Source organism: Periplaneta americana, chromosome 12, assembly GCF_040183065.1.
Source record: "Periplaneta americana isolate PAMFEO1 chromosome 12, P.americana_PAMFEO1_priV1, whole genome shotgun sequence".
Classification (NCBI taxonomy): Eukaryota; Metazoa; Arthropoda; class Insecta; order Blattodea; family Blattidae; genus Periplaneta; species Periplaneta americana.
The window spans coordinates 35,301,533-35,324,738 of NC_091128.1; the positions used below are offsets into that span (position 1 = coordinate 35,301,533).

General features: G+C 35.4%; 1 protein-coding gene across 2 annotated transcripts in view; it reads left to right on the forward strand.

Moving 5' to 3' along the window:
• Positions 1-19,140, forward strand: part of LOC138710245 (zinc finger protein 501-like) — a 28,371-nt gene extending 9,231 nt beyond the window's left edge. For both annotated transcript variants that reach the window (XM_069840934.1, XM_069840935.1), the window contains exons 3-5: positions 1,137-1,274; positions 6,585-6,709; positions 11,723-19,140. In XM_069840934.1, coding sequence (XP_069697035.1) covers positions 1,137-1,274; positions 6,585-6,709; positions 11,723-12,485 — 1,026 coding nt within the window. In that variant the 3' untranslated portion in view covers positions 12,486-19,140. The remainder of the gene's footprint in view (positions 1-1,136; positions 1,275-6,584; positions 6,710-11,722) is intronic.
• Positions 19,141-23,206: the final 4,066 nt, after the last annotated feature.

The following is a 23,206-nucleotide window of genomic DNA, read 5'->3' on the forward strand; positions in this document are numbered from 1 at the left end:
ATAAAATCTATGCACTGATTGCAGAAAAAACCGAAATTTTGGTGATGTGTATAATTATGCACACAGAGCCGGAAAGGGTTAATGAACCTATATCTTGGAAAATTGCGCGATTCTGCGGCTGATTTTTACGAAATCGTGAAGCAGAAGCCTTAACCTTTCTATTACAATAAACAACAATACTGGGAAATATCTGGAAGTGAACTAATATACTCGAGTTTGCTAAAATTAGCCTGTGAAGATAATGAAAAAACGTTTCTTCATCAAAATAATTACAATATCGATGAAAATATTTAAAATGTATTCACACTTGCCGGCTTCAGAATCAGTTATTATTCACTTCAAACCCTACACCAAATAAATAATATTAATTGTATAATGTAAGCTTACATAGACAATGTCGAGAAAAGATATGCGCACTAAAACAGATGATGAAGTTTCGACTGTCATAGAGCCTCAAGCTTTGCGCGAAGCAATGGGAGTAGGGTTGTTTATTGTTCCCTGACTATTTGGCTTTGCCATGTGGAATTTTTTTTTTCTTCTTAGAATGAATTTTAGAAAATCGATTTTTGGCCGCCTAAATCAGTCAAATACCCCACTGTGCGACAGTGCATATTCCAATACACCCTATCAGCAAGTGCTGGTGATCACTGTTATAGAGGAATATGAAAAATGGGATCCGAATATAAATCCTAAGAAAACACATTACATGGCAAGACGTGCAGAGTCAAAGCTTTTAATGTTGGATAACAGAAAGGGAAACATAAATCGCTGTGATGAATAAACATTTTTAGGGGTCAGAGTAACCAAACAAATCACAAAGATGATATAAATAGAAAAATTAACAAAGGGAGATCAGCAATTTCAAAGTTAAATAGCATTGTATAGGATAAAGATACCACAACAAAAACAAACCAAAATGCACATTAACATATGGCTCAGAAACATGGAATTTGAAGTCAAGGACGGTAGCAAAACTACATTTTACAGAGATGAATTTCTGGCGGAGATTTTCAAGAGTATCAGGAAAGGACAAAATCAGGAATACTGTTATAAGAGAAAAAAATGAAAGTGCAAGGATCGTATTAGAACACATTGTAATGTGTATTACTCATCTATGATGTCTCTTTGTTCTGCAGGAAGGAAATGTATTGGATCTTCATGTCAGTGGAATAAAGAAAGAAAGCTTGGATCAGGGCTGTGATCTAAAATCTGAGATAGACGTTGATGAAACTGCAATGTCAATCAGTTTTTCTATGGTGAAATATGAATGTGAGGTAAGTGGAGCTGATGGGCTGCTTCTTTCTTTTTCTCCTGTTTTTAACTTATATTTCTCTCACAGCAGGTTTCATCTCCATTGTCTACAATTCTGCTAGTAGTTACTTTTAGTTTTGGATAGAGACTGTAAAAGTGTCACACTATTAATTATTTCATTTTATAGAGAAGCATAAATTTGAACTGAAATTTGTTTCAAGTTTCGAATTAAAATATCTTAGTAAAGCTTGCCTTTATGATTTATATGGTACAAAGCCCTGGAATTTACAAGGTAAAGTGCGCTTCCTAGGACAGAGTTTCATTTTTATTTCTTAATACCTTTGCCTGAGGCTTCAAAATGTTTTACAATTTCCCAGTAGTATGTTAAATTTTGGCTCTGTGTGTAAAATGTTCTTTCTTGATTCATCCTTTCACTCACTGTATTCAAATTTAGCATACCAGTGATGTTACCGAGATAGAACTTAATATTGTATGCAGGGATAGGGTAAGTTGCACCTTTGGATAAGATTATCAGAATTTGTGACTCAGTGTCGGAACAGATTTTAAATCATTGATTATAGTTCACGTTAACACTTTGTTTGTTAGCATCACCATAACCAAAACAAATAACAGACACGAATTCAAAATATACAGCAAACCCATCACAGCCACAACACACATACACAATTCATCAAACCATCCCATACAACATAAACATGCGGCTTTCCATACAAGGACACACAGAGTAATTAATATACCAATGAACAGTGACAACTACACTGAAGAATTAAACACAATAAAATATATAGCACAAGACATTGGATATAACCCTAACATAATAGACACACTAATAAAAAAGGCAAAACAAAAACAGAACAAACCAACACAAACACCACGTGAGAATAAATACATAACATTAAAATATCACAATACCAATACTTACAAAATTGCAACTTCATTCAGAATACTAAAATACAAGATGGCATACAAAACAAATAACACAACACAGAAATATCTGAATAATCACATTAAACATTCAAATAAATATAATTCAACTGGAGTTTATAAACTAAAATGCAAGAGTTGCCCACATTTTTACATAGGACAGACAGGAAGATCCTTTCATACAAGATATAATGAACATGTTAAAGCTATAACCGAACCCTACATCACATCAAATTACGCAGAACACATTACCAACAGTAATCATGACTACAATAATATAGAAACAGATATGGAAATTTTACACATCACACCAAAAAGTTCATAGTTAAACATCCTAGAACAATACGAAATATATAAACATACAATAACATACCCACAACATATACTTAATACACAATTACAGTTCAATACCCACACATTATTCGATGTCATGATACGTCATAACACAAACAACCAGTCCCCACCATAAGAGCAACACACCCCTACAACCGACAAATGCACATCGCAAAATTCAAGATGAACAGTAGTTCAGAAGACACTGATGAAGACGTAACATCACGTCAAAACGGGCTGTCTGTCCAAGGTGACTAAACAATTTTAGATTTTAAATGTTTCTAAAAATTTGTTGCTATCGAAGGATTGGTATTCCATATTTGAATTCAATGTTATGTTAATCAATTTTATTCTACATAATGAAATGCATTAAATTTTGACACAGGCAAAAAACTTATAATTAAAACATCAAGTTTTTTTAATGTTGAAATTACTGGGAATAAAACGTAGAGTGTGTGAATGTTGAATAATTCTTCTTGGGTTCTCAGTCAGGTGAGTTGCGTAGTTGCTTCCAAACTTCCGATGACTAGCTCTGCCATCTTCTTCAGGGATTGAAGTGCCATGGGACCACGTGTATCTGGTACTGATCTCTTATATACAGCTGGACATGGTCCCACAGCACTTCAATCCCTGAAGAAGATGGCAGAGCTAGTCATCGGAAGTTTGGAAGCAACTATCCAACTCACCTGGCTGAGAACCCAGGAAGAATTATTCCATATCCAATGCCGGGAAAGCCTGAAGTTCTATATGCGAATGTTATATGTATTGTGGGTGGACTGTAGATTAATTGAAAATGAGTTCCAGTTCTTGGAAATATTTAGTAGGTGACTATAGTGGATTGAACAGTTCTTTTAACTAATTTTGATCTATGACAGACTTGGGCAGACTACTACTGCTAGTACTGGTACTGTTGCTACTATTACTACTCCTACTATTACTACTGCTACTACTGATACAGCTGTGAATATTACTATTAGTATTACTGCCCTCTTGCTATTGCTGCTATTATCACCATTGCTGCTACATGTACTGCTGCTCCTAATACAACGCCTTCAACTTAAGACACAACCCAGACACTAGCAGGCAGGCAGTACTCTCAAGCGGTAACACTCAGCAGCATTGTGTGATAATTGAGCTGCTAAGTGGCCTGGCATGCATTCTTTCTACCCATATTTTAGTTTATCTTCCGTAAAATTAATTTAATGGTGTTTATTTTCTTACTTTAAGACATAAGATGTTCAAAATAACCTCCACCAACCAGTTGCGTAGCCAGCTGTGGGCCAGGCGGGCCCAGGCTCAAAAAAAAAAAAAAAAAAAAGCGAATTATTGCTTTTTTTTGGGGGGGGGACACTCAACATTAAAAATAAACCATGAATCCAGAGCAATAGTTATAATCAATAAGATAAGTAAAAAATGCGTTGAAAAATGTAATTTTGTTTTGTAGATTGTCGTTTCCAAACTCGCGATACAAGGAGTCTGATTAACTATAACCCACTATTAAACCTTGTTTTATTTAAGTGGTAAGCTGTGAATCATTGACTATTACCGATTTATCATTTAACGTGGTTTATATAGTTTACTAGTAGACGGAGCTAGGGACCAAGGGATGAAAGAACAGCTGTCCATATGCTTCCAGTATGTTTATGGCGTGCACATACAAGTAATTTATTGGCTTCATTGAGTTATAACAACTAAATGCTGCATTTCTTGCAAATACAATAGAGGATCGGCTAAAATGTCTTTGACTTGATATTAAGAAATGTGTTTTTCAAGCCTACAGTGGTGCTTCGGTGATGTCAGGTCATTTAAGTGAAGTACAAGTAAAGATAAGGGAGATAGCTGATACTGGTAATCCTTGCCCTTATAACATGTTATGCTCTATACTTAATTTGGTGTTGGTAGATGTTTGTAAAAATGTTGAAGGAATTGGCCATTTGCATGAACTGTTAGAAGCTATTTACTTCTTTCAATCAGAGAGCACCTTAAGACATGACGTCTTTATACAAGTTCAAATTGATGAAGGTTTGAAGATTTTCGAAATTTCACAACACTGTGATACGAGATGGGCTTCAAAATATACGACCTTTCATTTCTTTAAGAGCCGATTTAATTATGTTAGGTTTGGACCTAAAAAATTGTTTGACATCGATAAAAAGAAGGAAGGTGTGGAAGCTACTGGATTGTTACATCAGCTAAGAAATTTGACACCCTATTTTATTTGGTATTTTAGACGATATTTTTGCTCTTGCAAATTCATTATCGGAAGCACTTCAGTCTCCAAAAGTAGATATTAGTAAATATTCGTCCCTTATTAAGGCAATCGATAGAAAACTTTTCAAAGCTTCGAAACCAAGAAAATTCGAAGAATTTTATTCCAGTGCTGTTTCTATGGCAGAAGTCTTCCGAATCAGCGTCTCTGCACAAGAGAAAAGAAATCATCGACCACCTGAATCTTTGGTAACAGACTATTTTGTTACTGATGATGGTGATGCTGCACTGAAGAGTACCGATTCAAAGCAACAAGATAAGGTTTTGCTGAGAGCAAGTTAATATAATATAATTGAATCGCTCCATGCAGAAAGGGCTTCAGTTCATTAGATCTAGTTTTGAGAAAACTAAACAAAACATTCTGTACACTGTATTCCTTTCTGCATAGAACTCTGAGACTGACGCTTCAGTTTCTATCTTTCCAAGCATTGGACTGAATACCTTTCTGCACAGGCCGATGGAGCCACCCATAAAGATATGATTTCCATCGATATCTCGTTTTTTCGAAATTTGTGTCCTGAAGCCCTTTCTGCATGGGACGATTCAATTGATAATGTCTTATCAGAAATGAAAAGACAGTTTCAAAAAAATTCTGTTTTCTGTGAAGCAATATCAGCTTGTGATCCAAAGTCTTCTGATTTCATCAAATTCAAGATGCTGCGAGAAGTGGCTGACTTGTATGGATCTTTAAATTGCGTGTTAAACATAAAGAAGGAACTTATAGGAAAATAGTGTTCCCTAATGAAATCAATGATTATCAAATCAAAATGTGTGTGACCTATATTCTGAACTACAGAACATAAGCATGGATTCCAGGACCTACTCACAGTTTTACAATTTATATTGATTCGTCCCATCATAACTGCATCTGCAGAAAGGACTTTTTCTGCATTACGACGAACAAAAACTTACACTAGGACAACCATGTCAAGCACAAAGCTTTGTAATCTAGCAATTTTATCCATCGAGAGGGAGAAAAGTTGGGATTTGTTGTAGGACCCTTCATTAGTGATCGACAGATTCTTTGCTAGGAAATCTCGATGGCTCCAGTTCACCTTATGAAACTTTTGTATAGGTATGCCTTGCATTATTGTTTATCATAATTTTGCATGTTATTAAATGAGACTTTCGAGAATGAGTTTTAAGAGAGTTGACGGCAGTGACATTGTCAGGAGATGGGTCAGGTACTTTCTAAATTCCACTTATCTAGCCCACCCAAAATAATTAGACTGCCGACGCCACTACCACCAACTAAATACAATGCTCACACAGCAAAGAAGATACTGAAATACGCGATCCAATTCCCACCTTGAAATGCTGGATATCATGGCCCGAATATTTTCTTGAAGTTCCTCTAATATATGAGGATTGTTCACAGACACTTTATGTTTTAACATACCCCAAAGGTAAAAGTCACATGGTGGTAAACACCATGATAAATTTAAACCTAAACACAGCACAGTTCACCAAACACGTTAAATGAAAACTAAAACTGTCCAAACATGTTTACACCTTATAGAAGACAAACTAACAGTAATTGCATGCTGGGTCGCACAACATTGCTGGGTTTTTCCCCTTGAAATACCGACCTGTCTGCCCACCCACCCTCCTGCCTGCCGTCACACAACACTGCTTGGTTTTCTCGCTATAGAGAACGGTCTATCACCCATCCACCTGCCATGGCCAGGGTTGCATCTTAAGTTGAAGGTGCTGTGCTAGTACTACTACTACAACAAATATTTCTCAATTTGCTGTTCAAATTTTTTGTTGCTATTTTACGGTTCTAGAAAGAAGAGGAAGAGGAAAACAGGTGGTTTGCAGATACTGGCGATCCTTTGGATTTTGAAATGAATGGTGTGAGCATAAAAGAAGAGATATCAATTGATGAACATGAGATTGGAATGCAAGACGTGTAAGTACTTTCAATTTGAACATTTAAATACAACTGTTTACGTGATAAAAATGTCTTGTTAAAAAGCTGGTTATGTAACGATGTTGCGTCAACGACTGGGTTATTTGGTGTCGATGGAATTGGTCATAGCCAGATGGTATTTGGTAAGGGTGCATTATTATGAGAAAGGATAGGGTGGAGATTTTCTCTTCTTTTAATTTTTTAAGGTATCGAGAAAAGTTCGGGAAAATATGTGGTATGGCATCTGGTTTTAGTCACCAGTTCTTCCGTAGAAGTCCTACCTCCTTACCGTCAATAATAAATTTATCGGCTCTTACTATCAAAACCGCAGAAAAATGGATGTTACAGATATAAGAACGAGCATACAGTTTTCTGTCTCCGTGGAATTGCTCTACACCACTTCTAAATAAATAGCCTAGTCTTTGGGTGGAAAAAAGAAACGTCTTACTTCCTTACAGATTATATAACAGATTTACACCAAGAGCACAACAATTAGGCATATTACTACTCGCTCACATAAATGGCACAATAAAAATCACCCGAACATCACAAGAAATATCTGTTTAATTCCATACCAGAGCGGGTTCTATCTGTTCTGTCGATAGTATTAAGAGGAAAACTGGAATCTAAAATTGATCGCCATGCCAATGTTTCACTCAGTTGCCGTGGCGACACTAAGGGGTTTAAAAGTCCCATTAGACCATTGCAAGTTACCACACTTTCTATTCTAAATGCTCTGGTATGACATTAAAATGTATAAAACACCATGAATATAGACAATGGTTGTTGCTGTGGGAATTGTGCCTTGATTCTTGTAACAAATGCTTATAACAAACTCTTCCTTTGGAAGGACGTTACATGATGTGTGATTCAATTGGGCCTTGTAACTGCAAATATTGAAACGAAAATCGATATTTTAGGGGAACTATTAACTTTTAAGTTAAAATTATTTTTAAAGAAATGTTAATAATTAGTAAATGCAAGCAGTGACATTAATTCTAAGAATTAAAATGTGAGAAGAAATAAAAATATTATATGTGCTCAATAACTGTTATTGTGAGGAACTTACGTGTTGTGTTGAAGGCTGCATAGTGGTTTTGTTGAGTGTGGCAACTAGACTGAAAGACATAGCATGTTTACAGTCTGCGTATGAAATTACGTTGAATGGGAGGAGTGGGGTGAGGTGAATAGGGTGAGGTTTGAAGAGAGACAGATTATGGAGGTTTATAATTTGCTGTTGATGAATTTGGTAAATTCCATTTTTTAATAGACAGATTATTAAGTACACCTCTGAGTAAATCAAATTTTAATAAAGAATGCCAGTACCGGTTACATATTAAAATCAGCCATAGAAAATGGCCACACCAAAACAACAATAGAAAACATTTTTAGAAAAATAAAAATGACATTTAATAAGAAAAATGTTTCCACATTAACCCCAGAAATGAACTCAAAGCATGATAAAAAATGGCACAGTATGATATATTTCGGTAAAATTTCCAATAAAATCAGTAATTTTTCCAAAAGCAAGAATATCCAAATATCTAAGACAAATAACAAACTAAATAATCTGATTCCCAACTCACTCAATAATAATGATAGATTCTCTAAAAGTGGAACATATAAATTAAGTTGTAAAAACTGCCCCATGAAATACATATGACAATCTCAGAGGGACTTCTGTACCAGATATAACGAACGCAAATCCGATTTTAAATATAATCGTAACAAGTCAAAATTTGCCCTTCATCTTTTTGAAACAAGTCAAGAAACTTACAAACATTAATGAGACTCTATCCATAATACAGTCATTAAACAACTGTTCTAAAATAGAAACTACATAAGAGTATTCTATCGCTAAGGAATTAAATCTAGGAACTTCATTGCTTAATGAACAGCTCCCTAATATACATAATCATTTATTTAATTTATATAAATTCATCAACATCAAATATTATAAACCTCCATAATCTGTCTCGCTTCAAACCTCACCCTATTCACCTCATCCTCACTCCCCCCATACAACGTAATTTCATATGCAGACTGTAAACTTGCTGTGTCTTTCACCACTATGCAGAATTCAACACAAAAACATAGTTATTGAGCACATATAATATTTTTATTTCTTCTCACATTTTAATTCTTTGTTTGTATTAATGTCACTTCTTGCATTTATTAAATTATTAACATTTCTTTAAAAACAATTTTGACTTAAAAGTTAATACATAGTTCCCCTATAATTTCGATTTTCGTTTCAATATTTGCAATTACAGGGCCCAATTGAATCACACATCTTGTAACTTTCTTCCACAGGAAGAGTTGTTATTAGCATTTGTTACAAGAATCAACACACAATTCCCATGGCAACAACAATGCGAAATACGGCACAGTTAATGCCTTTTCGATCTAGACCAGGCTGTAATATATGTTCGGGTTTTCTATTTCAGTGTATGGAGCTCAGTGAATTATTATATTATAACTTTATTGCGTATCATAGCTAAGTTTTATTTAGTGTAATGTGTCCATAAGTTCCCTTTACTTCTTGTTGCATAATATGTTGCAGAAATAATTACAAAACTGTGTTATTTTAATGTGAAGAGAATTTTACATGTTAACATAATCTTTTTCACATCAACATTTTATGTTTAGAATGGAAGTTATTTTGGGGTTTAATAAAACAGAATTTATATTGTGATTTTAATATAGCACATCTACCTTCCTTGATAAAGACAGAAAATTTATCATACCACTCTTATGAAATTAGCGTACCTACGATTGTTACTTCATCTCTTAGGTAGTAGATAAATACAATAATTCAATACTCAATTGTAGTATTAAAATACAGACAAATTGAATGTGCAGAGTATCGTACATGACATTATGCTTAATTATAATGTATAATTGCGAATTTAGGAATATAAGATATAGTAAACATAACCTATAGTATTTCCATATGAATGGCAGAGCATTGGAGACCACTAAAATTAGACACAAAGGGGCAACTGGGACAGTAAACATAACCTATAATTTCAACATACCTAAATATTCGTGCGGTGCGACTGAAAATTATTGAATCGTGCATAAATGAATGTATAATAATTTCGCAATATTTAATCGAAATAAAGGCAGGTAGGTCTATAAATTACACATACGAACAATGTAATTTTCACACCCAAAATAATATTACACCTTAACTCGCAAGGAATTATATCTGAAGTGTCTCCTAATCATTGTTTTAAATTTTATTAATGCAATTACACTACATTTTAGAGAAATATATGTTACTTTTTATGCATCCCAATTAATTTATATGGTTGAAACGCCGCCCTTCGTGATCAGGTTAAGCGAGTCACATGGCCTGCCTTACGGCCTATATTAGATCACGATGCCAGTGACACAGTCTATTGTTCCTAGTACACACAGTGCTCCAAGCGGCTAGCAACTATAGCGAGAAATGCAAAAAATCACCCCAAGCTTCGCGACTGTATATACTAGACTGTGATTTAACTACATTTGTTTAAAGCCATGATATTCAATGTATATTAACTTGTAAAGTGTTCATATTTTGTTAATACCATTTCCTACGATCTGAAGATAGGACATTCAATGCCGAAAGCATTAATTTGTTAAAGCATTCTACTTATTATGATAATTTGTGAATAAATAAATCACTTAGTAATATTGATAAACTAACCAAGACGGCAATCAATTTTTTATTGATATTTAATTTCTACACCACTGTCTTTGTTTCCATTGTCGGTCCTGGATTTATTTCAATATCCCCAATTATCAATGATACTTCCACTATTATTCCTAATGCCCATATTGGTACATCATCGCCTATAGGACACTGAATCACCTACAGTTTACACTTTTTGCTTTGAGTCTTTCGGACCTTGCTCTGTGGACACATATCCACACCCATCTTGTACAATTTTTCACCAATAACGTAGCTGAGAGGTGCAAGGCTTTTTAACATAATCTTGTGGTAGGCCTACATGTACATAGCCATCTCAGTCGTAGTCTGATTACGAAATCAGTGGTTAGTATTTTGCATGGTCACAGAAGTAAATAATATAAATAGATCCTACTTAGTCTACAAGAACACCAATTGGCGTCAGCTGTTCAACCATATTTCTGGACTTGAATTCTAGAACATGCTAACTCCAGGAAAATGGAACATTATGTTAAGCACATATTTGATATGTGATGTCTCAGGATATGATATTGTACGAATATGTTAAGAACAATGTAATATTTGCTCTTGGTGAAGTTTATTGGCCTCATGACAAACCACCTGAATTCTAAACCATTCTATCTCCATGTAATTAGTACTATATATAAATACGAAGCACTGGGTGTTTGCATGTTTTAGAATTTAGGTTCTCAATTGTTGAACTGGACTGTTTTGGAGACTGAAACATTTGGAATTGCTATAACACTCAAAAGTACTTCTTTCACGTATGACGACATAAATTCTCAGTTGGATAAGGAAGATTAGTATGACCATAATTTCATGTTTTCTTTAGAAAAATAAATTTACTATTATCTCATCAGAGTAACGTTGAATATGTACCTTAATTACATAATAAAGTGCTGAAATGTTGGAATTGTAGTTGAGTAAATGAACTGTTAGATGCATAAATTATTTACAGTTTTTGTTTATGAAAGTAATGCAGGACAACACATACCAGTATTTTTGGAAACAGTACTTACAGATAGGTAACCACAGAACTATGTGCAGTTACCGGATGTAGTAATGATAACTGTAAAAATGTCGGTAACTGCTGTTTCGGAAACTGACTTTGAACATAAAACTATATTAAACCGTAGATAAATAGATAAACGTCATTCCAGAGAGTGTTGCACTTGAGACACTTCATGCAATTGGAAATAAGTGACTATCTGTAGAATTGTATCTACATTTCCCGTGTATGTTTTTACTTGTAAACATTTACACAATGTCTTAATGCGTTGTAATGCTAACCTAACAAATTTTATTTCACTTCGCAGCTCTGATAACAGCGTAAGTCATCAAGAAGTGACATCGGATAACTCCAGAGTTAGCCTTGACAGAGATCCTGAAGAATATGGCCATGTTCAAAAGCGTTTTTCTCACAAATGTGATGAATGTGGTAAGACGTTCATAACCCCCAGCAAGCTGAAGAGACACTCACTTGTACATACCGGAGAGAAGCGCTATGTGTGCGAATTGTGCATGGGGAAGTTCAAAAGTATGGATAATTTAAAGAGGCATTTGATTATCCATAGTGAGGAGAAAGCGTATGATTGCGATGAGTGTAATAAGCGCTTTACTCGGCTGGATCGCTTAAAAGCACATTCTTTGATACACATAAGAAATAAGCCGTACAAATGCAATGAATGTAGTAGAAGTTTCAACAATCGAACCACTCTAAAGAGACACACGTTAACGCACACGGGAGAGAAACCACTTATGTGCAGCATGTGCAGTCGAAGGTTCAGTCATCGTACCGCACTCGAAAGGCATGAATTTAACCACAAGGGAGAAAAACCGTATGTTTGTAAGGTTTGTGGCGCTGGTTTTGTTCGGGTGGACGGTTTGAAGATACATGCTGCTTCGCACAGTGTACAAAAGCCATTTGTGTGTAAAATATGCTCCAAAGGCTTCACTTCTTCTGGTGTCTTAAAAAAACATACACTTATTCACGGTGGTGTGAAATCTTATAATTGTTCAGAATGCAGTAGAAGATTTTTTCATAAAATTAAATTGGTTCGCCACCTACAATCCCATTAAAGTCAGACTCGGTAAGCGAAAATGTTTCATGATTTTTTTCATATTTATTTTTAGAGGTTACTTTACGACGTTTTATCAACTGCTGTGGTTATTTAGCGTCTTAATGATATGAAGGTGATAATGCTGCCGAAATTTAGCCAGCATTTGCTCGTAATTGGTTGAGGAAAAACCCCGGAAACAACATCAAGCAGATACCTTGTCTCAACCAGGATTTGAACTTGATCCCACAGTCAGCACAGTGGTGGATAGTTTAATGATGAATTACAAATTTTTATTACCCATTTTTCTTCATCCTGATTTTCGAATGAATTAATATAAGTTTGAAGTCAGCACCCTTAATTTCATTATTTTCCGAAATAAGTAACATCACGTGGAATTAACAAGAGACTCAAATTTGGAAATGAGCTTATTGCACTTCATTGAATATACTGAAGTGTAAGATTTTTTTAAACTATATCCAAGTTAGACGTATACAGAAGCATAGTCCTTACTTATCCATCTAACATTTGGAGTATAAACAAAATGTAAGGAATCTAAAATGAGAATATTTGAAAAGTGTTGAAATATTTGAACCACTTCAAGGTAATATTAGCATATAATGGAGAATCAGAATAAATTAAGAATTGTACAGGTTATGAATATAAGCATTCAGACGTACCTAATTGGGAAAATGAAAGCAAGGCAATTTATATGGATAGGTCATTATGATGGGAGTTCCACCAGAGAGCAGAATTTGGAAAGTCACAGAAGGAAACCACTTGGGAGACTGTCTACGAGATATTTAGGCTATATAGGAGAAAATTTGTAAAGGATGAGGATAATTGATTTAGAATAATGTTTGCTTGAGTGGAATAATCTGGCAAGTATTGTTTGTATTGCAGGAAAAGCCTTCACTCCTTGTAAAGATGATAATGTTTCTTTGTATCATCATAATATCATATGTTAGTGTTAATGGACCTGGAAGTAGTGATCCTGGGTTCAATTTCAGTCGCGAACATGAAAACTTGTGTTTCTGTTGGAACTTGGTTTGGTTGTGTTGTTTGTCCTTAAGCAGTCACCTTTCATCAACTGACTTTATAATCAAGGAATCCTGCTTCGTGAATGTATTAGTGTTGGTTCAAATCTTTCACTTTATTAAATAACAACTTATATTTTCTTTTCATATTTGAAATTTACACTACATTCCTTGTATGAAAACATAAACTTTTCATTGATACTACTGAATATTCTTTTATGCTCGACCATGCCGAAATGTAGTAATTATACACCTGGTAGCAGTCCTCTAATGCATGTCATTAAAGTACAGGTCTTCAGCCAATGACAAGTCAGCTTTGTACCGTTATATCGATTATTCTCGGATATGCACTCGACAGACAATTAGCGAAAAGTCATGGAGGCTGGAAATCCAATACTGTCGCAGAAGGTTATGTTCTGTTACTATAATAATTAGCGTTAATTGTAAATAATATTCAAATAAACTCAATTTGTCATCTCGTTTTTCAATTATAAATCATTTTGCAGGTTATATCAGACTAATGTTCATTCTTATTCTGTGCCAAGGTCAATGACATTCGGCCTCGGAAAAAAATCAATACTTTCGCGTCTGCGCACATCTCACAATTCAGGTCAGTTCGCACATAACCATAAAAAGACCTAATTTTCAATACTTTCAAGTTAGAAATATGGTCGAGCATAAAAAGTCGTATGAAACTTGCCTATAATGGTAATTAAGACGCTCGTATGAAAATTATGAAACTCGCGCTTGTTTCATAAACAATCATACTTGCGTCTTAATTACTACCATTATAGGCTCGTTGCATAATGTACTATTAAATGTTAGCAAAATTTGTTTCAGTGGCTTTAGAGCTTTATGCAAAATAAGTTCATGTATTCATTTAGGGTAGGTTATGAAGTCCTAAACAAAATAGGAAGAATATGAACAGAAATATCACTTAATGTGAAGGCAAATCAAATGAAAATGACCCAACCCATCTTTGCAGCCAAAGGGTTTCGTCCATGGACAGACTCGAGGGTTGTGTGTGTGTGTGTGTGTGTGTGTGTGTGCGTGCGTGCGTGCGTGCGTGCGTGAGCTATGTAGTCAGCAGTCAGATCTGATCAAGATTTTAGTGATCACAAGGAAGTGAGACATGTTACTGTAGAAATAAACTGGCCGTAGACCAACACAGCTATAGATACCGAACTGAAAGAACAGCGTAGTGTCATTAAAATTTTTACTGTGAAAGATGTTGAATAGGAGCCCTCAGTTTATAGTATGCATTGCATCTCATTGACATCAGTTAAGCGATGGAGCAGACACTTAAAAAATGAAAGTGAAAGTTCTGTGATTGGGACAGTGATTATGCCATCATAATCAACACGTTTGCACAATTAGGAATGTTTACTCCAAGAAGAGGATCAGCAGGTGAAAATTGACTATTTTTCTGCAACTGTGAATATCAGTTATGAGTCATTCATACCATTATTCATAACATACTGCATTGTGGGTCATTGCGCATAATAAATTCCAAAACTTCTCAGCAAGGACTACAATATGAAGGAACTTAGCAGTGCATTGACACATCTCCAACAATATCTTCGCAAACGAAATATTCTTGTCATTTTGTCACTGGTGATGAATTATAGTACCAGGTTATGGGCCTAAAATAACAACAACCAATGCCTACAATGAAAATCTATGCTATGTGCAAATATAGGGAAGATATTGATCTCTGCAGGAAAGGTGCTGTTGACATTCTTTTTTACTGTATAGGCTCATTAACTGTTACAATATTCTAATCCTGTAGATACTGTATAGGCCTAAGTTAGCCATTATTGTGGCACATTATAAAAATTTCTGTGCACTGCAGTGAGAAACAAGTACCCAGGTTTGACTGGCTTTACAAGGGCTGGACTCGGCACTCTTTGGCTCATTGTGCGCCCTATATATGTGATGCTTGTCCGAATCTGGGAGGTGACATTTGCGAATCCGAGTCTGACAGGTGGATCATCCTGCGTCAGCTTCTGATAGAACCAGGTTTTGTCCTCATACGAGTAGCCTGATGATCCCTAGGGGTCCGGAGCTCAATCCCCTTTCTGATCAACGCAGACAGGTGGGCCATCCTGCTAGTTCCCGTGCGTTTTTTTTAAAGCACTTCAGTAAAGCGCTTCATGCCTTTGCTGCAGCAAAATGAGGGTCGAAAAAGAACGTAAGTAGGTCAAATGACTGCAAAATGGTGGACAATTAATATTGGCTTCTATTTCTGCCGTAATAAATTTAACCCTAAAAGAACCAAACATGTTAAATAATTTCGACTTCCATGATAATGAGATGGAATTATTATTAGTAGACGATTTTGACAATAATAAACGTTGCAAAAGACCAAAACACACATTCTGCCATGATGGATCGTGCAGCAAACTCGTAAAGCGAAGTTTTGATTTGCTGCACGCTTGCTACAGCGCTGCTGCAGCGATGGTGAAGCAAATGTAATGAAAGAACGGTCTTGCTGCAGCGCTTTACGTCTTGCTTTAAAAAAAACGCACGGTTCCCATCCATGTACGACTTGCCTGTTAAACCCCACGGGCCGGAGTGCCAGCAATACTCAGGTTTCATGTTGAATGGTGTCATGTTGCATTATAGTGAGCGAAATTCTACACTTCTTGATACAGTTCACACTATTCGCCTTGTAATTTTCACGTCTTTATTGCACTGAAGCAGAGTATACACAGTACCATAGTAGATTTGCGTCGGATGCTGATGTGAAGGAAACAGTTACATTATTTCTGCAGCAACAATCACGGGACTTCTATGAGCATATAATTACCCGATTCGCTTTTTTAGCGAGACAAATACCTGAGTGCTAATGGAGACTGTTTTTGAACTGAAGATAATGGCTCATTTTGATTTGATTCAGCACCTTAAATGAACGATGAAAATATGCCCATCTTGATGAGAAAATCGTTTATCATTGTTTTTCTTCACTGAAATGGTAATAATAGAATTCCTAATTTGATTATGAGACAGAATGAGTAATGAACAAGAATATGTAACTTGTATAATGAGATCACCTGGTTAGAAACATACTACAGTGAAACAGGAACCGAAAAGTAAGCAAAATCTTAAAGACAAAAGACAATTACTGAAAGAAAAGAATCTCCTAATGTATACATCAAAGAAAATCTGTATGAATCTACAAGACACGTGGTACTACAGTACAGTGTCAATCATACATCACTATGGAAGTCGTTGTCAATGATACTGCATCCATTCAAAACCATCTTTTTCAGGCATCAAATGAAAATGGTTTTAACATAAGAAATGAGTTCTGTGAAATGTCATTTCAGAAGAATCAAAACCTGTATCTTGTGAGCCACATTATACTTTCAGAATTAGCAACTTTCTTATAAAATGATAGTGCCAAGTGGCGTAATTATCAGTACTGGCCTCTGATAATTCTTATTATAACACAAGGTCAACCACAGCATCCTCAGAAAGTCAATGTGAGGGGAGGTTTACGTGAATCTTCAAAATTGGTCTAATTTTCATAGACAGAAATTTAAACTTTGGTAAGTATCCATTGTGTGGTTAAATTATCTTAGCTTGCAGAGAGTTGTTACCTGTTGTCCTTGAATGAAACATATGGCTTTAGCAGGATAATGGTCCTGTAAATTTTGGAACAGGTTTCCTGAACGAAATCTTTGTTGTAAATGGATCAGAAGAACAGGACATTTTAAATGTCAGCTAGATTACTTGACCTCAACCAAGTGACTTGCTTTGTAAGTACCACTTGAAGTCCAAGCTGTGTCGAGTTAAACCGAAAAATGCTGAAGACTTCAAGGAAGATATTAGAAATGAAATTCAACAGATCAGTTCTATAAACATGAGAATGACAGTGAACAGTTATTGTGAGAGATTGTGATATTATTTGGTTTTCATCTCCATAATCTTGTGTAAGGTTGTAGGCCTATGTTTCTTTTAATTTATAAACAAGTTGATGGATAATTGTAATTTAAACACTTGATAAAATACGCATCCAATAAATTTAAAAAAAAATTTGGTTGAAAGTGGACACAACCTTAAAAGTGTTTTTTTTTTTTTTAATTTGGTTATGTAATGACGCTGTATCAAATACAGTCATGCTATGGGAACAAGAAGAAAGGAATAGGAAATCAAGATCTAATGAAAATTGGATGGACAGAGTAAGAAGAAATGTGCAACTGAAAGGACTGTAAGATCCAGATGCATTAGATAGGGAACAATGGATGAAAAGAAGTAAATGAACAATGTGATACTTTGTTTGGTTGAGGAAAAACTACAGCCCTGTAGGAAGTCCTATAATAGATAGTAACAACTACTGGGGTATTTAGGATCGATGAAATTGGTGATAGCCAGATTGTATTTGGCGAGGTGAGACCGAGAATTCACCTTATGCTTTGGGGAAAATCCGAAAAAAAAGCAACTAGGTAATCAGCCCAAGTGTGCCTTGAAACTATTCATAGTCTTACATGGAGTTAATGCTGATTCTAAATATGTAAAATTTTTATTATTATTATTATTATTATTATTATTATTATTATTATTACTATTTATTTATTTTTATGGTTAAATGCTGGCATTATATTGTATATTAAATCCAAGTTTAAGCTCATTAAACTTTCTACATGTTTTCTTATCATGCAAGAGGTCGTACAATGTCACTGTTACACAGCTGTAGGATTATGTAGTACTATTTCTTCCCTTGGAAAAGCAAAATTCTAATATTTTTCACATGACTTAGTTCATACATCTGATCTTTTTCGTTAATACAGTCTTTTGTCTGGATGGATGTACTATTTAACATACCACTACTAACAGCAGCTGAGCTTAGCAATACAACTAGGCAACATTGCTTGAGTGCAAATGGCTTGTGCTGTCCTTGACTCTTCTAAAACCATCCCTTCATGAACTAAATCATATGGAAAGGGATATAGTGTGTATGGATGTAAGAAAGTAAATGAAAACTATAAGAAAGAAAGAAGAAATCTGTGATTGAAACAGTTTTTAATCATCTGAAAAGTGAAGGTAATTCTCAAGATAGGTACTGGTATGAGGAAACTACATAATGGTATATATAAGTTATTTAAAACCTTTATTTAATATTTCAGCTGTGATCTCCTGTTTCCTTCATTTTGAAATTCTGACAATGTATATTCATTATGCCCTCTGAGTTTCTCTCTTTGAAACTATTGCCTGCATGCTGTGGAAAATTATTATGGTATGAAATAGTAATAATGTAAAAAGGGAGAGATACTATCTAGATAGAGACATTTCTGTATTAATGTGGTACATTAGCGTTGTTGTCTGGAGGTAGAAAAGCTCGTGTAATGTACATTTAATTATATTACTGTTTAGCATATTTATATAAATTCTCACAATCAATTTTTCTGGCTACGATTTTTTTTTTGTGTGGATGAGGTACAATAGAACATTACAGAATGAAATGGTCAACCGTGTCTAGAGACAAAACAAATAGAGCTTTTGCAGAAGGAAGTAATACATGTTTAACTTCAAAGCAAATTATGATTTTTAGTCGAATATGGCAATGACAGGTTTAATATATCCTAATCGTATATTGTAAAGTTTGCTGGAAATAAAATTGGTAATGTTTATATTGAATTATTGACTGTACAACTGGAAACTTTAATGAATTCAGGCATATGTTCTTTAAGGATGTGTTTGCAGTTGGAACGAATTTTGCTCACTCTTCATTATAAAGGAAAGGATTTATTGATCATAGTGACATTATGGACACAACCCTGTGTTGATAACATTTTCTAATAATTATGATATTCCTTTGGTCCCTTTTCTTACAATTTATACAACAAAATGATTTTTTCATAATGGTCTCTTCCTTTCCCAGCACCATTAAATGTTTCGTTTGCTTTGATAAGTAGAATTTTTACACTTCTATTTCGAGATGGTGTCTTTAATGCAACAAGTTGCTTCTTATCAGTAATTTCGGCCATGGAGACTCAGAAAGAAAACCAGAATTTTGTATCGGAATATGTATTATAAGACCTTCTTGTGTTAAATTCTAACGTACCTTGTTTACATGTTTCGACCTATTTATGGGTCATTCTCAGAAGTGATACAGTGTTAAAAGTTGTGTAATCAAGATGTATAATGAAGACAATAGAAGTACGTAAGAATTTAATACATGAAAGTCTTATCATACATATTTCAAAGTGATGCAGCGTTAAAAGTTGTGTAATCAAGATGTAGAATTTTGTGGATACTAGGAACAATAGACTGAGCCATTGCCATCATGATCTATAGTAGGGTTAAAAAAAGGCGCGTCAAGTACTATGGCTATTTGCGCCCTTATCTAAAACTCTTAATAAAACAAAGCCATAAATAATATAATAATCAGAGTGCTAAAAGAACTCAAAAACGGGTACACAAATGCAGTATACACAAGGTGATTTGTACAGAATCATAAAAGTGAGCAATTCTACGACCCTAGGTGGTATTCAAAATGAACAAATAAAATAATAAAACTAAGGTCACCGGAGATAAATTGTGTATTACATTTCAAAAACAATAAAATTTTATAAAATATTCGGATATATAAAGTCCGAAATGTCAACAATGTAAAATCAAATATAAAACAATAAATGTAACCTCCGGATATAAAGGGTCCGGAGGATATGTAAAACGGACCAATAAGAAACTAAATCACCTTATCCAATCCTGTATTCGATAAAAATCTCAGAACTGCAACTTGTACAATTAAAATCAATTTCAAGACCACGTAAAGTGTTGAGGTGGAGGTGTACGATCATCCTCTCCTCTACTTCTTATAGCGGCTGTTATTCGCCAGATGTATGGTACATTGGATGATTGGATGTGTGCAGTGGAAGATTTTTAGAAATAAATAGTGTGAATTTGTATAACAGATATAATTAACAAATAATGGATAACAATATACATGAATGATAAATGAAATAACATATAGGTATGAAATTAAGTGAATGAAGATTTTACAAGTTAATCTGAATAACCAATAACTGAATGGTGGAAACTTTAAATACACTGGGCGAACATACAAGTCGTAATACAATTTGATACACCCATTTCTCAATAATCAGTTGCTGACCTATAAAGAATTTAATCGTTGAAACATTCTCTCAATATATATAGCCAACTAGATATAAACCTCAACACGAATGCCCAGTCAGTATGTCAATTCATAACACTTGCGTCCACACCTGTGGAGTAACGGTCAACTCGTCTGGCCGCGAAACCAGGTGGCCCGGGTTCGATTCCCGGTTGGGGCAAGTTACCTGGTTGAGGTTTTTTCCGGGGTTTTCCCTCAACCCAATATGAGCAAATTCTGGGTAACTTTCGGTGCTGGACCCCGGACTCATTTCACCGGCATTATCACCTTCATATCATTCAGACGCTAAATAACCGAAGATGTTGATAAAGCGTCGTAAAATAACCTACTAAAATAAAATAAAATAATACTTGCCCCATTCAATTACAGATAACATAAAATGTGATTAACCTAATTCAACGTACACATCAACTCAGTATTTCACAAAGACTTTATCCAATACAAACTGTCACACGACTGATCACTATATAAATGACCAATTCCACATATGTCTCACATAAACTTTGCCGATAGCACTAACAATAATCTCTGTACCTTACAATCAAACAATGCTCAAGATATGTATATATATATATATATATATGTATGTATATATATACATACGATAGATAATAAGTAACCGACTATAATTCCAAATGCAAATGATCGTATAAATAGCAACGGAAAGTCAATGCACTCGATTCCTGAATACCGGCGTGGAAACCAATAAGAACCATTATGGAGTAGCAAGTACTAGAATAGATAAATGAGGCCCATATTATTCTAGTTCATTACAGCGTCTAATACGGTGTAAGCGAAGAGATCGTAATCACTACGCTATCACCCAAAACCGTCTTGGAACTTCAATACTACCTCACATATCAAAGTTACATTTCATCACATAATCCCCCCAATACAATACAATCTCACATATCACAATTACTTCACTTCACGTAATCCCAATTACTTAATCCAAGACGTATCATCAGCGAGTGATTTCCATACACGATCCACCACAATATCTCTAACACATACTAGCCAAAATAACGGTAATATCACAACCCAAATTTGCCTACTCCAATAATAACAAATCTGATAAAACTTGTTGCCGCACTAAATCACGAAATACTGTATATATTTCAAACAAGGTTTCATATAATCCGTAAATTCTCAAGTGAAATATAATAGTACACTATTCTCGAACAATCTAACACGATGAACTTAAGTTATAAGTGTAGAATACAATTCGAGCTCTATTTCCTAAGTTCACGTCGATTGCCTGAATGAAGTCGGTACGCGGCCTGGCTGCTGAGTAATATTCTCGATACTAACTCCGACTCCTGAGTAATGTTATCGGTACCACCTCCGGATACTGAGTAATATTCAATATAACTGCGCGTAGCCAAGTAACCTCGCTTTCCCTCTCTCTCTTCGTCTGACGTAATCCACCGGTCAATAGGAAAATTTGGGTAAGAAAATGAAGGAAATAGTAGCGTCATCTATGACATATCGTCTGAGAGCACTCTGTCGGGCGAAGTGACGTACTTGATGAACAATTACGATGTCGAGCACGGCTCAAAAGACGGCCGAATTCCATATTGCCGCCAGACAAGGTCATATTTTCTGCAGTGCATTAAAAAATGTTCCACCGTAAGTGGAGCACAGCACATATCACACTCCGGCTGAGGCTCGCCATGTAGGAGATGGCCATGTTTCAGATGACAGTGGCCACCGGGTGAGTAAAACCTCCTCGTGTCGTGTCGCTCTTGTGGACGAATCCCAAACTCTGACAGTATTCTTTATACGTAATTTGTTTCCCTCTTGTGCAGACCATTCTCCTTCCCATTGCCAACATATTTTATATTTCAAGTAGTTTCGAATGTCCTGCCACCTCTCGCGCCAATATACCAGAGAGCCATTCAGTGCACCAGCCCTGGCTGCAGCATCCGCGGCCTCATTTCCTGGAATTCCTACGTGACCAGGAATCCATACTACTCCAATCTCATAATCAGAGCTAAGGAGAGTGTGGAACAGCTCCTGAGTTCTTCACACAAGCGAATCATCATAATTATAGGACTACAAGGACTGAAAGGCACTTAAAGAGTCGGAACAGATAAGGAATTTGCCCCGGGGTTGCCTAATTAAAAACAATACAACTCTGTAAAAGGCATAGAGTTCAGCAGTAAAAACACTAATATATTGGCTCAGTCTGTATTTCAATATCTCTCCATTTGTAACGAAGGAACCAATACAATCATTTATCTGGGAACCGTCAGTAAAAACTAATGTATAATTCGGATATCGTGATAAAAGTTCAATAAAACGAAATCTAATCTATACACAAACGCTGGTGTAAAAGTCTTAAAACATCGGCTGCGACTTGACATCAAACATGGGACGTCGCATAATCCACGGTGGAGTGGTGGTATACTCCAGTGTGCGAAATGATGGTAGATGGATGTCGAGCTCAGAGCAATTCACGAAACCGCACACCTGCTGGATGAAGTCTCCGTGGATTTTCACTGTATCGGCCGTAAAGAGACGAATGATAGAAAGAGTCGTAAGAATTGTGCTCAGGCTGCAAGC